Source organism: Tenrec ecaudatus, chromosome 7, assembly GCF_050624435.1.
Source record: "Tenrec ecaudatus isolate mTenEca1 chromosome 7, mTenEca1.hap1, whole genome shotgun sequence".
In the NCBI taxonomy this organism is placed as follows: domain Eukaryota; kingdom Metazoa; phylum Chordata; class Mammalia; order Afrosoricida; family Tenrecidae; genus Tenrec; species Tenrec ecaudatus.
This window is the reverse complement of record NC_134536.1, coordinates 85133229-85154698: the sequence shown is the minus strand read 5'-3', so window position 1 is coordinate 85154698 and position 21470 is coordinate 85133229. Positions and strand designations below refer to the sequence as shown.

Below are 21470 nucleotides of genomic sequence, written 5' to 3'. Positions count from 1 at the left end.
CCTTCCCTGGGAAAGCCTGGGGCTCAGTCCACAGCCCCTCCTTGGGACGGGGTGCACCCTCGATTTCCAAAGGTGGCGGGGCAGCCAACTTCAACAGGACATGCTTGTGTTTCAGTTTAAATTAACAGTTTCTCAGGCAGAGCACTGAGGTGAGAAGGGAGTGGAAAACATGTCTTTCACAGACTCCAAACCCAAAGTCAAGCCTTATAACTGCTCCATCTGCTTTTCTTGGCTGGAATCTTCATGGAAACAGACCACACGGCCTTTCTTCCATGGAATGACTGGGTGAGTTTGAACTGCCAACCTTTCGGCTAGCAGTCAAGTTCAAATGGTAGCATAGTGGTTACATAGATGGGCTGCGATCTGCAAGGTCGTCAGTTTGGAACCGCCAGTCACTCCTTGGGTGAAAGGGGAGACTTTCTAGTCCTGTAAAGCCTTAGAATCTTGGAAACCCACAGGGCCATTTCCACCCTGTCCAATAGGGTCACGGTGAAGGGCTTGATGGCAGTGAGGATGAGGAGGAGAACTAAAAGGACTCCCAAAATGGCAATCCATCTCGAGAAGGCATGTTTTTGAAGACTGTGTAATCTAGTTCCCTGACGCCTCTTAGAGAGACGAAGCTTTTTCATCAAAGCATGCCTCCCGCTTCCCGTGTTGTCAAAGTGTGTGATTTATGTCAATGATGACAATGTGTCCGGCCCTTTCGTTGGCTGAGAAAACATTACACAATTCTCCCACGTGATTAAATGGATTCAAGAGGTGTTTCCAGATTTCAAAGTATATTTTGCAAATCAAGCGTGAGAAGTAAAGTGAACTTTTAAAAACTGAAATATAACCTATAGTATTAAACACACACACAGAGAACCAACTCCCTGCCATTGAGCTGACTCGACTCATAGCGACCCTAGAGGGCAGCTCAGCACTGCCCAGGCCTCCTAACCTAAAAGGATAGACATCCAAAACTGAAACCACCCAACAAAGACCCCACTACTGTTGCGTTGTTCCTACTCACGGTGACACTGCAGGACAGCGTAGGACCGCCCCAGATGGTTTCCCAGGCGGCAGTCTTCATGAACTAACTTCCTGGCTCCCGTGGACTGGCTGGGGGTTTCCACAGTCAACCTTCTGGTTAGTGGTAAAGTCTTTAACCACTAGGTCTTCTTGAGAAATGGCCCCACATATATTTTCAAGATCGCATAGCCTTTCACATTTCCCTTCCCGTGTAGTTCGTTGTCCTCGGAGAAGATCGCAGGCACAGGAAAGTTAGATGCATTGCGAGTCGCAGCCCCAAAGTCCAGGTGCTGATGTGAACCCAGTGATTTGCTTCTTCCCAGGCCCTGGGTGTGACGGGACAGGAGGGCGAGGGGTGGGGGCGGGGTCCTGACCTGAGGCTGTAGAGCACCGTCCCATCGGGCTGCACACGCAGCATGACGTTGTCCGTGGTGGTGTCGTGGATGAAGGAGCGCTTGGAGTGCACGAAGAACATGTCGGGGACCCAGATCTTCTTTATCAGCCGCCCGTCGAACGTCCTGCTGAGGTTGCTGGTGCTGGGGAAGGCCAGCCTCTCGTCCTTCCAGTAGTGCCTCAAGTACAGGGTCATGGTGAAGTCCTGCCGGGGGAGGGCCGAGAAGGGAAGTCACAGACAGACAACACCCCCGCCCCCACCCCCGCCCACTGGGGTTCCCAGACACGGTGCCCTCCCTGTGGAGCCTGCCACCTGTCAGGGGTTGGAGCCGAATCAAGCGAGCCTCCTCCAGAGGGTCTTGCCTCCTCTCTTGTGGGAGAGGGTAGTGGCTTCTTGGGAGGACAAGAACACTGCCGGGGAGGAAGTTGTTGCCCATCACAGCACTGGGGACTCGGACATGGACCTCTGCCCTGAGAAGATGACTCCTGGCAGGCCCCACACAGACTAGCAGGAGTGCCAGAGAAGGAAGGCTTCCGGAAGCAGCTCGTAGCCTAAGACGGGGTGCCCAATAAATACCCCAGCTCCCAGGCCCTCATTTGGGGCAACCATGAGGCGTGTTCTCGGTGGACGGTCAGCGGGATGATCCCAGGAGGGCAGGGTTGCACACGAGGAACCCATTGAGGTCATTAGCTGCTATCAGGCCAGCCTCTGACTCCTGGTGACTTAGACACCACGAACAAGGTGCTGCTTGGTCCCACGACCAAGGGACCAGGGGCTAAGGCCCCTGCCAGCTGCATGGTGTTTGATGGCTGGTTTTCAGAAGTAAGAAGACAAGGCAAAACAGAAACCTGAGAAACCTTCATGTGACACCTCAACATGTGAAGCTATTGTTTCTTGACATCCTGTGGGGAAAAGCTGTTTTTTCCTTAGGCTAACGGGACAGAACCATCCCCTTTCAAGGCTCAAGGTGGTGGAAGGAAGCTGACAGCTCTACCGTAGGAGCCGATAGACCCAGCTGCTGGTCTGTCTCTCTGCTTGAGATAAAACAGACACTTGGCCTCCTGCTCCCTGCCAAAGCTGCAGAAAGCAGCCACCTGCAAACTTATCAGTTACTTCATGTGCCCAACCTCATCCTCCCCTCTCATCTATGAAAAACTCAGCTGAAGGGTTAATGCTGCTTTGTAGATTCGGAATCTACAAAGAATATTCTTAAACGGTTCTTCTGTGTAAACCTGACATGCGTTACAGGTTTCGTGCAGAGAAAGTATTTAAGCCTGCCTCTAATAAAACTCTGGACTCTGACGCCTCTAGTTTTCTCAATTGCAGATAAGGGCTGGTCCCAATATCAATATTATCTTACTACATAGTCTCCATCCAGCGCAATAGGAAGGGCACGTGTCCATCTGTCTGACCCATCCCACGCATTTTGATTGATGCCACATCAAAAAGGCAGTTTGTGTATCCTTGAGGGATTAAAAATGTGTTCCTCTGAAATGTCCTTTGAGTTTCGGAGTGAAAGACTGACGTACAAGACCCAGTGGACCCTAGTAGGTCAGCTCTTGCTGCCTTGGAAGACGGAGCAGGGGCCTTGTCCTGATGGAAAATGCCTTTCCGGGCCTTTTCCTCGCCACTGCAGTTCTCAACGTTCCTAAAACTTCTCCGTGATAAACCTCCAAGAGGGCTCTCTGTTTTCAGGAAAATACACCAAGACTACCCCTTTGGACTCCGAGCTGACCTCTCTGCCTGCAGATTTGCTGAGAGCTACTGTGTTGATTGGCTCTTCTTTTCTGAAGGAACTCCAAGAGGCCTAAGACTTCGAGAGCTTGTCTGCAGCCATCTACTGAGTGTGGAGGCACATGTAAACTCCTCCTGTGTCTGACGAACCCGTGCAGGTATGAAAGGAAACCCTAGCCCCAATGCTTTCTTACTTACCCTAGTCCGTCCCCAGGCCCTTCCTCAGGGACCATCTTCATCCGGAGCTGACCCTGACACCTGGTCAGTGTCACAGCAGCTTGAGCAAGCTTCCCCTGGCAGACAGATGGTGGCTGCGAGGGAGGCGCCTTGGTTGGGGTCAAACTCGGGTCTTCCGGATGGAAGGTGAGAATTTTACCACTGAAGCCCGAATGCTTTAACAAGGTTGATCCCATACCTTGTTGCTTCCTTCCCTTCTGGGGTTTCCCAGGATCGACTGTGTTTGAATGCTTGTCTCAGGTCTGCTTCTTGGAGAGCCCCAATTAAAATAAGGCACTAAAGTCAAGGAGTAGCAACACATTCCAGTTTTTGCCTAACCCCAGTGAGCAGAGGGAACAGGGGCACCGTTTCACATCTGCATTTCCACAGCCGGTCACAGGCTTCACAGGGGCCAGCTGTGTCCAGCCATTTGATCCTCCTATTACAACCGGGGGGCCTGTGGCAGGGGCAAGTATGTTGTTCTTTCTTTATGTGAAATCCAGGAAAGGCAAAGCTATAGGGACAGTCACTGGATAAATAGTTTCCTGGCTTAGGGGGAGGTGGGGAGCTAATGAAAATGAGGACAAGAAAAGGTTGCACCATTCTGTTTTATATATTTAAACCATTGAGATGTGTGGTATGGAAACTAAATGTTAATAAAACTGGGAAGGGAAAAAAAAGGAGAGAGAGCTTGAGCATTCCCACCTCCCAGGAGACTTGTAGGGACCTTTAGTGGCTCAGTGGGTTGAGTGTTAGGCTTCTAACCACAAGGGTTGGCAATTCAAACCCACTTGCAACTGCTTAGGAAAAAGATGAGGTTGTCCGCGCCCACGAAGACGGACAGCCTTGGGAATGTAAAGGAGAGGTTTGACTCTGTTCTCCGGGGTTACTGTGGCTCAGAATCAATTGGACAGCACTGTGTTGGGTTGTTTGGGTAGGGGGTGTGGAACACAGGCAGCTTTGGTGTATAGAGTACCCAGTCTAGGACAGGCCCGGTGTGCACCCCGCTCCCTCTGCCTCCTGCCGGCCCCACAGGCCTGGCCACAGAAACATTTACCATGTCGACTTCTGAGATGCTGTCCAAGCTCTCCACCTGTACATCCACACCCACAGGGATGGCCGGGCCTGGAAGGAGACATGGCAAGGGCACCCACTCTTTTGACATAAGCTTTTACTGGGGCAGAGAAAGGGGGGTTTCCCCGCAAACTAGGGATCATGCCAGATCGAAAGGGTTAGTGTGGCCACATGGTAACCTAAAGTCAAACCTGAAGTCAAATAATAGGCTGGAACCACAATCGGATTCTCTGGAATCAGCAGGGTAAATTTTATTGTTGTTGCTGTCTGAATTGCCAGGTGATTCTGAAATGAAGAGAATGAACTGTAGCCTCCTTCTTTGGATCCATGCTCAGCTAAAGGGATGGTGAAGACAAAGGTCAAAGGGCAGGTCTGGTCAAAGGGCAGGTCTGATCAAAGGAGTAATTGAATGACTCCTTAGCATGAGGTCACCTGCTTTGTTTCTTGTTGGATTTTGCACAGTCTGAGGAGCCCTGGTGGTGCCTTGGGTTAAGTGTTGGGTTACTAAGCAGAAGCCTGGCGGTTCAAACCCACCAGCAGCTCCACAGGACAAAGATGAAGCAATCTGCTTCGGTAAAGATTTAGAGCCTCAGAAACCATAGGAAGCAATTTGCCTCTGTCCCACAGGGTCACCATGAGCCAGAAGTCAACAGCTCCAGGGCAGTGGGTATTTTAAGGCGCTCTGGTGGCCTGAGCGTGAAAGCTCTTGCTGTTCACAGAAAGATTCGAAGGAGAAAGAGGGGCAATCTGTTTCCATGCAGATGTACAGCCTCTATGGGGAAGTTCCACTCTTTTGCGGAGTCCCTCAGAGTCAGAATCAGCCAGACAGCAATGAGTTTGGGTTTGGTTTGCACTCTCTTTCATCATAAGAAGCCCAAGTGTGTTGTCAAGACCACCGACTCCAAGGTCAGCAGTTCAAATCCCCAAGCTGCTCTATGGGAGAAAGATGAGGCTATGCTGCTCTTGGAATGATTTACATTCAGAAATCCTATATGGGGTCACGATGAATTGGAAAGGTGGCGTAGTGGTAACAAGTTGGGTTGCTAACAGCAAGGTCAGCAGTTTGAAACCACTAGCCACTCCTCGGGAGAAAGATGGGGCTTTGTAGTCCTCTAACGAGGGACAGTTCAGAAACGCACAGGAGAGTTGTACTCAGTCCGTATCCACGCAATGGCAGTGAGAGAGGAATCGAGTTGGAATCAATCCGATGGCAGTGGCTTTGGATTTGGGGTGGGGCTCATTCATCACAGAAGCCAATCTCTCTGTCTGGCTGTGAACAAGGCATTGCTTGGTGTGTTTGTTTCCTCATTCAGCTCACTGCCAGAGAGTCAATTCCAGGGCTGACATAATAACAAATTCCCTAAACGTGGGTGGCTTGAATAGCAGGAATTTATTCGCCCATAGTTCAGAAGGACGAAAGTGCCATTCAGAGTAGTGGCTGTGACAGCTCCTTCCGTGAGCCTCTCTGCAGTGAGTGGCTGGTGGTTACTGGTCGGAGGGGCTTCTTTGTCCCTACAGGTGCATCTACCTCCGCCCTCTGCCCTGTGGGTGTTTCACTCAGAGGTGTGTATCACTCCAGGCACTGCCCCTTTAGCACCGCCAAAGCAAAATTGATCCCCTCAAAGGGTCACAGTCACAGGTTCAGGAAGGAGGACTTCAGCACCAAGACTGGAGGAGGGCTCAGTAGCAGCCTGCAGCGTGCGGATGACGCAGTCTGCAGATGACGCAGTCTGCAGATGATGCAGTCTGCAGATGATGCAGCCGGCAGATGACGCAGCCTGCAGATGACGCAGCCTGCAGCATGCAGATACACAGTCTTGCTTGTTGAAACTCAAGAAGAATCAATGGATGTACTGAGAAAGATCAAAGAACTCAGCCGTATGTGCAGATGGTAACTCAATAGAAAGAAAACCAAAACCCTCAGCTGAGCCAACAGATCCCACATGCACGACAAACACACGTAGAAACGACTGCAATTGTCGATGGTTCTGTTTCACTTGGACCCTCGATCAATACTCAGAGAAACAGCAGCCAAGAAACCGAAGAGTGCCCCAAGTCTGGAATTTCAGGTCTGCCAATAAGCTCACCCCTGGGGTTCCAATTTCAGCCAAGCTTCCAGCTCAGCTGCTGCGCAAGACCTCCTGAAAGAGCTGCAGAGCGCAGATACCACTGTGGGGATTGAGACGCACCCGGCTCCCTCCGTGCAATTTTCCAGCTCCTTTTATGCAAGCGAAAGCTGGGCAGAGAATCAAGAAGACCAGGGAAGAATGATGAATTTGGCATTGGAGTTGGCAAGAATACTGAAGGTACCATAAATCGCCAGAAGAAGAAACAAATCTGTCCTGGAGGAAGTACAGCCAGAATGCTCCGTGGAAGAAAGAAGAGCAAGACTTCGTCTCATGAACTTTGAACATGTTACCAGGCGAGGGCAGACGCTGGAAAAGGGCCCCTGCTTGAGGGTAGAGAGTCAGAGAACCAGAGGCAGACCTGGGATGGGAGGAATCGACACAATGGCGGCGACAATGGGCTCCAACCTCTCAGCAACTGTGAGGATGACACAGGCCGGGGCAGGGTCTTGTGGATGCACACTGGGCGGCTGCGAGGGAGGCCTGAGTGCAGGCACCTGGCGACAACAGAAGGACCAGCCATCCTACGGGAGCAGGCTGCCATGCTTCCCTCCCCGCACTCCCACCGAGTGGCTGGTGGGTTCAGACCCTTGACCTTTCTTGGTGAGTGCTGGGGGCTCAGTCGGTGCTTCCGCAGGACTCCTGCCCAGTCACGGGCCCCGTGGAGTCTGCTCATTTTCCTACCGACTTTCAGACCCGTGGGCCACGCGAAGGACACCCTGGCATCATCCTCAAAGGAAAGGCGAATTGGGTCCCAGAAGAGCAGCTTAGGGGCGGGGCAGACTCCCATACAGGCCAAAGAGACTGAACAGAAGGAAAGACACGGGGCTGATTTTTAAACAGGAATTTCCCCCCCGGATAAAGCCTCATAAGAACAAACCCTTCTTTGACACCATGAGGGCGGAAACTTGGCAGCCAGCGGCAGCGGAAGCTTAAAGGGTTTGGGCCTCCCTCTGCTCCAATCATGATTTCCTCAAGTTATTTGTATTTAATTAAGCCCAACAGACTGCACTTTGTCCTGGGTAAGCAGCCATTGCGCCAGCTGCCAGCTCCCAGGTGAGAGCAAATGTGGTCCAAGGTTGCTCTGTGAAAGCACGCTCAGGCAGCTGCTGCCACCCAGGCTCCCCAGCTCTCGCCTTGAGGGCTGGGCCTCGTGAGCAGCTGAGCTTGTGTGGTGCGGGGCAGATGGTCAGAAGATGCTGAGCAGTGCATCAGCCCCGGCCGTGGCAGACCTGATACGGCAGGAACCAAGCTGTGTGGTCCCTTGGCTTGACTTCCTGCCTACACACAGAAACCCCAAACAAACCCTTTGCCCTATGATAATTCCCACTTGATGGCAGCGTCTCTTCCCCCACGGCAGCCCCACTTGCTATAGAGAAGAACCGCGCTCCACTGCGGTTTCTGATGGAGAAAGGGCTGTCGTCTCGTGGAAGCAGGCTGCCAGGCCTGTCTCCTGCGGCTCTCCCGAGCGGGTGGCTGAAGCTACTGACCTTTCACTTAGTGGCCAAGAGCAGGGCATTGCACCACGTGGGGACATTGAACAGAAGGGCCAGAGGGAAGAAACCGACCCTCGAGAGTGCACGCCTCGTACCTCCGAAGCCAGGCCTCATGCTGAAGTCATGGTCCTCTGTCCTCAGGAGCTGCTCTGATTTTGTCAGCGGGGATTTGGTGATGTCGGGGCTTCGCTTCAGATGGGGGCTGCGGAGAGAGAAAACAAGTCGATGGCCGATTCGAACCTTTCCAGATTTTAAAAACAATTTGCCTCTGGGTCTTGATGGTGACAGGCTTGAGGGGCTGCGGTATTTCTTCCTTTGGGCTACTGGGCTTCCTCTTCGCTGTTTCTCTGGCTTTCTGGAGAAAGAAACTGAACCCAGGAGGGCCAAAACAGTGCTGCCCACTGTGGCCGCTGACTTAAAATGACCCAAGGAACTTAGACATGCTAATGTCCAAGCCCTGCTCTAGGGATTCTGGCTTGGTGGGCTGGGGGTCTGAGAATGGAGCCTGGGAGTTAATATTTTTAAAACCCAGATATATTTTAATGTGTAGCCAAGACTACAGAGAATGACTGGCCCTGCCCCTTGTGAACAAGTCGCAACACCCTTTCAAAGCATGTTGGCCCTCTCCAGGGAGTGAGCTGAAGCGCAGAAGGGGAGACGAGCCTGATGCCCTGGGGCCCTGGGGCCCACTCTTTGGAGGCAGGATAGACTTGCCTTCATGTGAAATGCCAACAGGAAGCCAGCTAGGGTGGCTGCTTCTCTTGAATTGCTGTTAACACCATTTTCATTTTTTTTAAAAAGGTAACATTTGAAAATTAAAAATAGAAGAAGAAATGTAATTAGAAGTATCCATCCCTCCTCTGCCTCCATCCACTCCATTTTTCCACCCACAGGCATCGTCCAGAGCATGTTGTATTTACTAGTCCACATAAGCCATAGTGCAGAGAGGCTGCTGGTGCAGTGTTGCTGGTCTAGTGGTGAGCATGGCTGCCTTCCAGAATGTACATACAAATTTACATTTTGCAAGAATTTAATACAGGGATTTAACACAGTGAATCAATTCTTCTGCTATATCTTACTTTTAAAAAATACCCTTTAATATCTCTTGGATAACTCTCTCTTTTCTTCTTCTCCTTCTCCTTCTCCTTCTCCTTCTTCTTTCTCTCTCTCTTTTTCTCTCCTGGGGCATCGCAAGCCTCCCTATTCTTTTTAGCATTGCACGGGGTCCACTACACAATGCACCATAATTCACTTGACCAGTCCTCCTGGATGGGCACTGGGGTTGACCTTAGTCTTGGACTATAACAGACAATGCTGGCGTGGCCTTGAACACACTCCCCCTGCCCATCAGCACCGTCTTAGCAATGTGCACAAATGACCAGCTCCCTTTCCCGCTGACGTCACACTCGCACAGGGATCCCTGCTCTGCGCAGCCAGCCATGCTTCCCACCTCCTCACCACCACCACTTCAGCACGTGCTTTCCTGTGCCCCGCGCAGTGGTGCCTGAACTTTGACTTCTGTCAGCATCCCCTGGAGGGCCTGTTAGAATCCAGGTGCCCGAGCGCCTTCCCTTCAGCCCCTGCTCATCAGACCCAGGCAGGGTGGGCAAGGCTGGTGCGGCTCGGGACGCTCCCATCGCCACAGAGTTTCCTCTTAAGAGCAGCTCTCCCCTGCTCACACTGCCTGCTCTCTGGCCTTAGGCATTTTGTCACCCTGAGACTTGGCTGCTTCAACCCATGAGTGTGACAGGGGTGGGAGGGGTGATGGGTGAAGAAGCAAGTTTCAAACTATGAAGTTGACTGCAAATGGGAGGAGCTAATTATTAGCTGCAAATACCAGTCCTGGGCTGACAGGAACTCTCCTCGCAGGAGGAAGTAATGGTACTGCTAGCAGCAGACATGAGCCTGGGAGAGGATTTCGAGGCCACTCCCCAAAGCTGCCTAGCCCTGGGCTCCCCCAGGAGATGAGATGGGACAGGATTTGGAATCTACCTCCTACATGGCCCCATAAGTAACCGGCACTTCCCTTCCCGGTCTCCTGTCTCTTTTCAGCCATTACAGCAAGCAAATGTTGGTTACCTGTGGCCAGACTTGGCGTGTGGAACATGCACAGAAAAGGCAGTCAAAACCTTCAGGTCACCTCGGGGTAAAATGACTATGCTCAAGGAACCAAAAGCCACCGGAAAGACGTCAACAGACCACCTTGGAAGACATTTGAATGCAAGGAGTCCCATAAGCCATATCTTGTCAAGACTAATAACCCCTCCCTACTGCAAATTCAGGACTGGTTCTACAAAATCAGTTACATATTCCTAATCTGCCCAGTGTACTCCCAGGTGTACTTGTATAAAAATGTAGTCCCATTTCTTAAGAGCTTGCCTTGCGGCCTCTAGTCCAATATCGATAAACCAGAGTAAAGCTTCCCGGTTCCCATGCATGCAGTCGCTGACTGTTTCTCAGCCATGCCCAGGGAGAGCCGCCTGGCTGGGTAACGTTGGAACTCTGTAAGGACTCAGCTGCCCTGGGCATCCACCACGCCTCTGTCCGTTTGCTATACTGTGGTGGCCTGCATGTTGTGTGACACTGGAAGCCTGGCCTCTGGTATGTCAAATACCAGCAGGGTCACCCCTGGTGGGCAGGCTTCAGCAGTGCTTCCAGGCTAAAACAGAGTAAGGAAAACAGGCCGTGGAAACCTAATGGATCACAGCAGACTGCTGACCCGCAAAGGGCGCCAAGACGAGCCCTTGGATGGGAAGACAGTCAGAATCCCGAATGGCCACAGCCAGGAATTGAGCACACCCACCTTCATGAAGCTGCCCGGGACGACCAGGCAATGCTGCATTCGTTGGTCATGAAGTGAGCTGAGTGGCCTAACCAACATCAGCCAACAGCTGATGGATGGAAGGAGAAAGCTGGGGAACTTCACGAGGATGACCAGTCCCCTTGATTGCTTCCCACCCATCTTAATCTGAGAGCCCCCTTTCCATACGCTTCTTTAGAACCCCCTTCTTGTTCCTTGGTGCAGGGGGCGTGCTGCTGAGGAGGCGCACCCTCCAAGTGTGGAAGGCGGTCTTTCAGAGGGACCCACACTTATGTCCACACTTGCCTTGCTTGTGAGCATCTTCATGTGTTTCCCATCTGCCTGTGAGGCTTACTATGAAAATAAAAAATAAGGATGTTCTAGAGACAGTCTACGCACCCACCAAAGCAACCCCTCACCCTCCATATTTTCTTTACATCTCACCAGAACACAAGACACGAGCGGCTTTTCCATGAGTGCGTGGAGGAGCCCATAGGGGTTCATCGCATTCTGAGACCCCGCTCCGCTTTGAAGCAGCGCAGACTCTAGCTCAGGAAAACGCTGAAAAGCAGGGTGGCTGGGTATTGTTTTTAATATTTTGAAACCCTTCCTGATTGCATGTCCGTGAAAACATTTGCAACACAGATTTTAAGTATAAAGGAGAAAGTGAAAACAGCTCAGAAAGAACCCTTGCCATCCTGCGTATCTGTTCTTCTGGGTCCCGGGAGGCTCAGCGGCCTCCGGGCCGGGCTGCTCACGAAAAGGTCTGAGGTTTGAACCCATGAGCTGCTCACCCCTGTAAAGATCACCACCCCGGAAACCCTCTGAGTCAGAATTGACTGTGGCCCCAGGGTTTTGCATCTGTGTAGTTGACACCGTAAGAGAGGGAGCGCGATCTTTCGTCACATCAGGCCCTTGCACTGTCATCTTGGTCCTTGGGCACAACCACTGCAGCATGGATTAGCTTCATCTGACCCCGAGGACAGTAAGGTCCAGAGGCCCTTCCTTGCCCGGCAACTAGTAAGGGCCAGAGTGGACCCCAGGCTGGATCTGCCACAGGGCACTGCCTGGAAGCTGTCTTGGCCACGTGCACCTGAGAGTGCTGGGACAGCACATGCATTCACTATGATGACGGTGGGGGTGGGTGGGTGGGGAATAAGGAGCCGCAAGGAGGGCTAGAGGAGACAAGTCTGTGTGTGTGTGTGTGTGTGTGTGTGTGTGTGTGTGTAAGGATTAGTCTTCCTAAAAATACTGAGAAAGTATTCCTGAAAGAGGTGATTTTCATATGTTTGGGAAAAAGTAGGAAAATCTATTTGAATTATTCATTCTTTGAAGGGCAGAAGATTAGCATGAGCCTGAAGCAATGCGCTCATTTGTTTTTCTGTCTTCCTCGCCCAGAGGTAGAAGCCCACAGTGCCACACACCCCATGACAGGGCCGCTGCTACAGCTGCTCCCTCAGCAGCAGCTTCTGGCTTCTTCTAAGACTGAACAGCAGTGGAGGTTCTCCTGGGGGGCGGGGGAGAGGAGGGAGCTGGTGAACGAATGCCACAATTCAAGAATTATGAGGAATTCAATCGATGTACCTGAAGGTCAACAGTAAACTTGCGTATCTTTTTTCATCTCCCTCCCAGCCAGCATCGTGCACAGGTTAACCTGCACGCAAGGCTCTGGAATCCAACTGCCTCTTTCAAATCTTGGCTGAGCATTTGCCAGCTGTGCCTGACCTTGAGCGAAGCACCTAATCTCTACGCCTCGGTTCCCTCCTTCACTGAACTAGAGAGGAGACCTGAGGAGGCAGAGGCTAACGGTAAGGTCAGAGGTTTGAACCCACCAGCTGGTCCATAGGAGAAAGACGTGGCAGTCCGCTGCTACAAAGATTTCAGCCTGGAAACACCGAGCGGCTGTTCTCTCTGTGGACTCGGTGACAACATGCTCGGTTTGGGTTAGTCAAATGGAGACAGTGACAGTACCTGCCTCCCATGCTGCTGAGAGGATTGGATGAAGTGCATCATGAAATCCCAGCTCTCCCGGATTCGTAGGTCGTCTCCGCACCTTAGACATCGTTGGAAGGAGGGAGGCGCAGGGCTCACACACACAGGCTCTAACTGAGAAGTCGCGCTACAGGAGAACGTGGGGTCATGTGCTTGTCAAGTACACAGTCTTGGAGAGCCTCTGGGGCCAGGCTACGTTGCCTTCTAAGGTTGCTCTGGAATAGACTGCACTGGAATTGGTTTGTTTGGGTTGACGGCACCATGGCCACGCACGCGGCTGTGAAGGAAACCGGGAAGCCATCAGCCACTCTGTAGGAGGAAAGGCCTGGCAACCCGCGGCAGTAAAGATGAGGCAGCTCCACCCTGTCGTGTAGGGTTGTTGCGGATAATGACATGCATGCTTTTAGACCCTCTTCCCTGTTGTTGCACCTCATATCGCTACGTTTACAGTTCCATGCGTCTGGGCTATCATCCCTCCATCACTCACGTGAGTACCGGCTTAGTCACTCAATGCATGAACGCCTGCAGTGCAGAGTTTACTACAGTAAACCCTGACACTCATCCAGGAAGCAACAACTGCCCCCCTTCCTTGGGTCTTCAGCTTTAGGGGGCCACGGGCAATAAACAAATAACAAGTAGATACCATGTTAGGGGCCAAAATAAGGGCATGCTAAGGTTCCCGTTTTATCAAGGTGGCCAGGCAGTGTCTCACTCTGTTGGCCAGGGAAGGCATCCCTGAGAGAGTGCCAGCCGAGCAGAGGGCTGGAGTCTATGAGAAAATACCCTGCAGATGCCTGGAAGGCTCCCAGGTGCCAAGGTCCCGAGGCACTAATTTGCTTGGTGTGCTAAGCTGGGAGCCAGCCCTAGCAGGAGATCGGAGAAGTAACAGGGACCAAACCATCTGCGTTGACTTTACTGAGTGGACACAACACAGAGCCAGTCAACAGATTTCGCACAATGATAAGTTGTACCCACAGGAGTCCCAGGGGCACAACAGTTAAGCCCTTGGTTGTACTTGGAAAGGTTGGCAGTTCGAATTCACCCAGTGGCTCCATGACGAAAGGACCTGGCGATCTGCACCTATAAGGATGACAGCCTAGAACCCCTCTGGGACACTTCCCCTGGCTAGTGTCTGAGATTGAAATTCTTTATGGAACTAGAAAGCCTCATCTTTCTCCCGAGGGGCAGTTGGTGATTTTGAACTGCTGGCCTTGTGGTTAGCTGCCCAATGCTTAATCGCGGTCCCACTAGGTCTCCTTACTAAAAGAGGCAGCTTATGTGTTTGAAAGGAGGGCATATTTGCTACCAAGCCGACTTCAGTTTGACTCTCATGGTAGCCACACACCAGGTGATAACTTGGGAAACTGATCTTGCCGTGCCCCTGTGCCCTATAAGATGGAGGTGGGGGCAATGCAGCATTGCTGTAAGGATGAGAGTTGGAATCACATAAGACGACAGATTTTTCACTTCTTTTTGGCACACACAAACACCATCGCGGAGCATATGCTTTACCTCCTTCAGTCATTGTCCAGTGTGTCATTTTCCCTGACATTTCCCTGATACTGTGGATTCAATGGCCTCGGAGCCGCCCTGCACCTCTCGATTCTGGCCCTACATCTCAGTCTCTGGTCATTCAGCTTCCCCTTCCTTTACTGAGTCCTCTTCCTCTGCCCTCTCTCTTACTGCTGCGCCTCCCTAAGTAGTCATTTTGATGTCACTTCCCTGAGGCCTTTGATCTGTTCTCATGGGATGCTGCTCCTTCACCCTGGGTCGCCCCAATTACCACCACCTGCCAGGCCTGATTTCCGTCCAGTCACTGATCCAAATGCCCGCTGGACTTTCACATTAAACTTGATCCATTCTAAGTCTGACCAGTCTGCCCCCTCTATGGCCACCACTCCTGTTCCTTCCAACTACTGTCCTCTCAGCACAAGCCCCAGCCGACTCTCCTCTGGGCTCTGGACTCCTTTGCTTGATCTCCACTGCAGCCTGGGCCCAAGCGCCCAGCACACCACCCACTGCCTGCAGCGTGATTTCTCATATGGACTTCAGTGGAAGGGATCCTCTTTTCCTTCAGGGCCAATTGCAATTCTTTGTCACGATGAAGAAAGTAGGGTGAGGGTGCTGCCCGGTTCCCATAGAGCCCCTGTGCCCTCCGGAGGCCCTGTCACTTGCCCAATGAGCAGTGTCCTCAGTAGGGTTGTGCACCCACTGTGGTAACTCGTGTGTCATCTGCCCCCCACCCCCACCCCAAGTACTCCTTCCAAGTCAGACTAACAGAATCCGTATTGATGTTTCTATCAAGTTTAATCATAGAGCAACATGTGATGAATGTCACCGCAAGTTGCTTCACTATATCACTTAGGCTATGAATACTAATATTTCCCCGGTTATAGGGACAGGAGCCACAAAACTGGTAAAAATCTCTCTACACCGAACTACAGCATTATGATGTCTGTTACAGCGTCGTTAGTAGTGTGGAAGCCTTTCTTGAGATTTTTTCTCTTCTTTGTCCTTTGATTACATTTAATTCTCAAAAACTGTACTGATTGATATAAGTCATAAACACTAAACAAACAAACTCCAAGCTCACTGCCTTGGAGCCGATTCTGACTCACGTGACTCTCTGTAGGGCTGCGCGCGTGCGCAGAAAGCCTCATCTTTCTCACAAGGAGTGGCTGGTGGATTCAAACAGCTGGAACCCCACGGTTTGCAAGCCAGTGCCTAACCCACTACACTACCAGCACTGCTTCGTAATACCGCTCACCACACCTGATAGCTAAAACACCAGGCAGGCAAAATCTGCGCCGATAGCAACACCATCAGCAATGCGAACATCAGCACACGCTTGCAGTGCGTGCAGAGGAGACCACGGGAGTGAGAGCAGCGCTGGCCGTGGGTGATAAGGACGGCTCTGACCAGAGCACATTACAAGGTTCAAAAGGTAAATTAGCATAGCGTTTTAGCCTTGTCCGTATTGATTCATGAAAGCTGGGCTTACAGATAATGTATGTGTTGCTATAACTAACTACAAGAATATTTTTCTTGAAGGATTAGTCCATTTCTGCTGAAACACTGCACAAAAATTGCATAGAGAGTAATTTGATGTCACGCAGTCCTTGTACCCTCCTTCCCCTCGGGATGCCCCTGCTCCTAGGGGCCTGCGGTTACAGACAGGCTATGTCTCCCCTCTTCTGGAGAAAAGGGAAAAGCAATACATAGTACTTCCTTCTAAAATAACCCAATGCGCTGGAACTCTACTATTTGCCCAGTATGATTGGTGTGAGGGGGACCCACCCTGGAGAGGCTTTTCAGGGATTTAGGGGGAGGGGCATGGGAGAGGACACGGGGTTGTCAGGTTCGAGCTCTGGCCAGGAAGGGGTGGTACAACTAGGTGAGTGATGCACCTGGATTGACCCCTCTGGGCCATATCTCCCAACGGGGCCCCTGAAAAGCCACAAGTTTTCTCTGGCTGGGTGGTGGTGGGTGGTGGGTGGTGGGTGGTGGGTGGTAGGGGTCGTGGGGGGTTGTCTCTCTCCCAGCGGCTACTACACAGTGCAGCCCGGCTGAGCTGCGGGCCGCGGTTTTGTGCCGCTCCTATCCTCCATGGACTCACTTAGAGCACAGACAGGCTTCCGCGTGAATTCTTTCTCGCGCGATTCTAACACCAAGGACGGAGGTGTTTCTCTCCCACGAGAGAGCGACCAGTTCCTGTGCGCGGTCTGGGTCTAGGGTGGGGCAGGAGAGGCACCTAGGACCCAAACTGTAAGGAGCCTCTGACAGTGTCATCACAGTGCTGGCCCTGTCCAAGGTTGACTTCTTGCAAATACCTGGGTACAAATAACTAGCAATTGCCGGGTTTCGAGTCTAGATGAAACAAAGCGCACCTTTTAAAGGTGTGGGCGAAAGAAAAAAACCGTTTGACCTACATAACACTCAAATTTAACCTAGTCAGCCGAGTCCCTGGGTGATGCGAGTAGTTAATGTGTCTCGCGGCTCATCAGAAGGTTGGAGGTTTGAGTCTGCCCAGAGGATTCTGGGAAGAGAGGCCCAGCAACTACATCTTAAAGATCCGTCATTTACGTTGGGATATCTATGGAGACCGCGACTGGCTTAACAATTTTCTAGGTTCCTGGGGAAAATGCTGAGTCAGCAACCATGAGCATAAGAAAAAGGTGTCCCAAACGGATGGTGCTGATGATCCCACAGCTCCTCTGCATACGACCGCATGGTCGCATTGCACGCTATGTGAGCCATATGTCCATCAAGCCATTTCAAAACACAGGACTAGTGATTCCAGAATAGGAGCAACTAACCTGAAACCTATTAGAATCACGCTGCCTACAGGAACCTGTGCAAGGCGGAGCCGCCCATGCCATTGGGAATACAACGTGCTCCTTGCTGAAGAAGACGGACCACGAGGCGGGGGGTGTTCGCACTGAAAGCAGCACAGGCCCTCTGCTGGGACTCTGTGTGTAGAGATAGGCATGGGGGATAAGACACTGTCAATGAATTAACTATCCAACGTTAGAATAAATGCTATTGTTTGGGCCGGGGCCCTCCACCTCCTCTCCAGCTCCTCAGGAAGATGAAACCTCACAGGCCCCATTCCCAGCCTCTCGGGAGGATGGATGACCTATCGAACTATGCAACTCCTGCCCCAACACCCCAAAGGTCAGGTTTGTGTAGCCCCTTTCCCAGCACCCCAGGAAGCAATTTATCTTCCCAGGCCGGCCTGTACAGCCCCTTTCCCAGCACTCCAGAGAGCAGGTTTGCAAACAAGATGACTTCCCACGGGTCACATCCCGACTCAAGGCCCTGCAGCTGCAATCAGTAAAAATTCTCCCTTCCTCTGTCAATGTATCCTTCGTTAGCTGGAACCCTTGATAACTCCCACCACCTCCCCGACAAGCCGCAGCTTCCCTGACCTAACTCGTTAGGTTGCGGAACTCGCCTGGAGTTTTCCCTCGCCTTAATAAAGCCTCACTGTACTTCTCATTCCTGACTGAGCCTCATCTCCTTCTGTGCCTCCGTCTCCAACCTCTCAGCTACTACTGGGAAAGCTTAAATTAAAAAACAAAACAAAACCATGGGGTGGTCCCACTGTGTGGCACCCAGGGCGTGGCTATGAGTCTGGACAGACAGAAGGGCAGCTGACTTTTACTATTAACATGCTCGGTGAGAGAAGTTGGGTTCACCCTTATGGAAAGCAATTTGGCTAAATGAGAGAACATCTGGAACTTAAAAGATTCTCCTGCCATCTAAGCCTGTGATCTCACTTCTGGGAGTCTGTGCTACGTAAATAATCATGCAGACAACTATTCTGCTGTACAAGGATGTTCGTGAAGACAATGTATGACAACAAAAAGAGCCAACTAATGCCCAGGAATAGAAGACACACTGAAATGGTCCCGTCTCGTTCCTGATGATGCAGCCACTCAGATGCTCATTCCAGACTGGAAAAATAAGTAAACTCGCAGACAAGACTACATGCAGTAAAATAAGGTCACAAAGCTCTATGCTCTGATCCCAACTGATTTAATAGTCAACGTGTGTTTAGAACACAAGACTGGCATAGAGATTAATTCTGAGTTTCCAGATTGTGGGTGAGTTTTTCATGGCTTTTAATAATTTTTCTGTGATTTAAGAAATTTACATAATGGGCATATTCAACCTTCTTAATGAGATTTTTAAAAAGATCCTTTTAAGTAACATTTTAAAAAGAAAGACTGTTTAACCATCTGGGACTCTATTACATTAGGTTGTCACGCTAACTCTGGCTTGGGGGAGAAATTGAGAAGTCTTTGATGGCAACTAATAGGGTTTGTTGCTTTTAATCCTCAGAAGTGCATTTGGTTCAGGTCATCTCTATGGCTGCGCCGCTCCACAGATTGCACGGCTTTGGGTCCCGGCAGCTCTGGCCCTCCTGGTACTAAGCACACAGCTAGGCAGGGGTTCCTCCCTGCGCCCAAGGCTCACTGTGACCAGGCATTGTTCAGCTCCTGGTGCGGGGATGTTGCCATAACAGCTTAAAACAACGACAGGGAGCCCCAGCTATCTGTGTGGGAGCTCTTTCCCACCCCAGGTCAGCAGGGCACGAAGAAGCCAAATAACCAGCCCCAATTTCCCGAAAGCTAGACTTCCTTTTACGGCAAGCATTACTTCTGACCACTAGTGAGACTACCTGCTTCCATAAAGATTGACAGCCTTGGACACCCTATAATGCAGTGATTCTCAATCTGTGGGTCCAGACCCCTTTGGGGGTTAAATGACCCTTTCACAGGTCACCTTATACATCCTACATATCAGATATTTACATTATGATTCATAACAGTAGCAAAATTATTATTATAAACTAGCAGCAAAAATAATTTTATGGTTGGGCACCACCACAACATGAAAACTGTATTAAAGGGGTGCGGCATCAGGAAGGTTGAGAACCACTGCTCTAAGGGGTTACCATGGGTCAGAATCAACCTCAGGACATTGGGTTTTGGTGGTTTAGTTATATCTACCACTAGAAATGTGAAAATCCAAGGCTCCATTAGCAGCGAAGACTGGTGATGCTAAGTTACGTAGAAAAAGAATGGCGAGGCTCGCAAGCATCCAGAATGCCCTTACTGCTCCCATCTCCTCAGCAGTGCAAGGAGACAGAGTAGGTTGTCTCTCTCGTTTTTTACTGACCACTGTAGGACAAGCAGGTGTGTGGAGGTGCACACACACTGTCAGGGCTGCCCAGAGAGCCTGCGGGGCTAGTGAGAGTCTGGCTGCCTGTCTAAGCCCTCTCTAGGCAGACTGGTACCTAAGGAAGGGAAAGCACTCACCATGTTGGCAACCAGCAGCTGGTCTGGCCGCAGCTTCATCCCTATCCCCGTTACTTTCCGAGATAAGGATCATGTCCTCACGATTTTAAAGGGGACCCACAAATCTAGCGGAAATCATCAGAAAACAACCATTCCCACTCACCCTCATTATCCTTTCAGAATTCCCAGGTTTGTTCTAACTCTAGGTTGCAAATACAAATTGATCTTTGGGTTTGTTTTTGTATTTTAGTATGCATACGTTCCTTTTTAAATTGTTTCAAAGTCCAGAATGGACTTAAGACTGTGTGGAATCACACAATAGCTCCCCCAGCATCCGTTTAAAAGAAAGCACAATTCGAACTTTCCAAAAGAGGAGAACAAAGGAAAGGGCAGGGAAAAGACACACAAGACAGCCCCGGGTTGGAAGCCATGCTCAATTTCCAGAACCATGCCCTCGCCTTGCTTGGCACAGCCCCTTGCCCGTCCCTGGGCGTCCACTCACCTGCCTTTCTTCCCCATCTCCTGTCCTCCTCGTCCTTGCCGGTGCATTTGGCTCTCCGTCACCAAAACCCATCCCCACCACAACAGGAAGACGCCAGGTTGCATATTCTGGACAGCCACTGTGCACTTCCAAACCCAAACCTGCTCCCAAGAAACAGCAGAGCAGAAAAGGATGTTCTTTTTCCCTCTTAAGACATTATTGGTCTGTTCACTATTAGAAAGATGTTTACTCATGGGGGGAAACATTCAACCCAGAGTATGTAATCTGGAGAGCCGGAGAAAGCAATTTCCACTAAACCTATAAATCCTCCTACGTCAGATGTCCAGGATTTTCTGAACAGAGGTTGGATGCCTGTATCCCCGCGGAACCATTATTTCGGCTAGTCGAAATTAGTTCGTCAGCAAATGTTGTATGTCGGTAAATGCGTGCATTGTCGGGTCCAGTAAGTCTAAGGAAGTCAAACTGGACCAAAGCAATCTCCTAAAACCAGCAATGGTGGAGGTGCCGCACCACTTTGGTGTCCTGCTGATGCGCGTCTCCCAGATCTAGTTTAAGCTCCCAGCCAATATCATTTGCTTCAGCTGAGAGCTGGCTTTGGACAACTAGCTGCCCCCACTTCTGCCTGTGTGGAAAGCTGTGAACTGTACTTGTCTGGGAGGCTGAGTTTAGGAGGGGAAGTGGGCATTGACGCAACTACCTTTCCCCATCAGCTTCAAGACGTATTCTTACTGTGAACCCTGTCAGCCTTCTGTTGGGCAGCTGCTGCTGTGAGCTGTGGAGTCGATTCTGATTCAGAGCCCCCATGTGATGGAGTAGAACTGCCTGATGGGATCTTCTTGACCATGAATTAACTATAATCTAACAGTTCTTGTGGTCTATGGGAGCCTTGGTGGTGTAGGTGGTGGGTTCTATACTGGGCTGCTAACCACAAAGTTAGCGGTTCAAAACCACTAGCTGCTCTGTGGAACAAAGATGAGGCTCCCTACTCACATAAAGAGTCAGGAACTCACAGGGACAGCCCTACCCTGTGATTTTTTTAAAAATAATTTTACTGGCGGCTCATACAATTTATCACTATCCATACATAGATCCATTGTGTCAAGCACATTTGTACATTTGTTGCCATCATTATTCTCAAAACATTTGCTTTCTATTTGAGCCCTTGGTATCAGCACCTCATTCCCCCCCCCACCCTCCCTGCTCCCTCCTACCTCATGAACCCTTGATAATTTATAAATTATTATTTTGTCATATCTTACACTGTCTGGCATCTCCCTTCACCCACTTTTCTGTTGTCCATCCCCCAGGGAGGTTATATGTAG

At 50.8% G+C, this 21470-nt stretch overlaps 1 protein-coding gene across 3 annotated transcripts in view; it reads right to left on the bottom strand.

Annotated features, from left to right (window-relative positions):
- The window catches only part of LOC142452830 (gamma-aminobutyric acid receptor subunit rho-1), a 41545-nt gene extending 21284 nt beyond the window's left edge, over positions 1-20261 (bottom strand). The window contains exons 1-6 of one of the 3 annotated variants that reach the window (XM_075554024.1): positions 20149-20261; positions 14047-14064; positions 11154-11189; positions 8147-8253; positions 4413-4480; positions 1386-1609 (exon numbers count right to left, since the gene is read on the bottom strand). In XM_075554024.1, coding sequence (XP_075410139.1) covers positions 1386-1609; positions 4413-4480; positions 8147-8165 — 311 coding nt within the window. In that variant the 5' untranslated portion in view covers positions 8166-8253; positions 11154-11189; positions 14047-14064; positions 20149-20261. Of the gene's footprint in view, positions 1-1385; positions 1610-4412; positions 4481-8146; positions 8254-11153; positions 11194-14046; positions 14065-14561; positions 14573-20148 lie in introns of all 3 variants that reach the window. The other 2 variants (XM_075554023.1, XM_075554025.1) reach the window with 2 other exon arrangements.
- Between the last annotated feature and the right edge of the window lie 1209 nt (positions 20262-21470).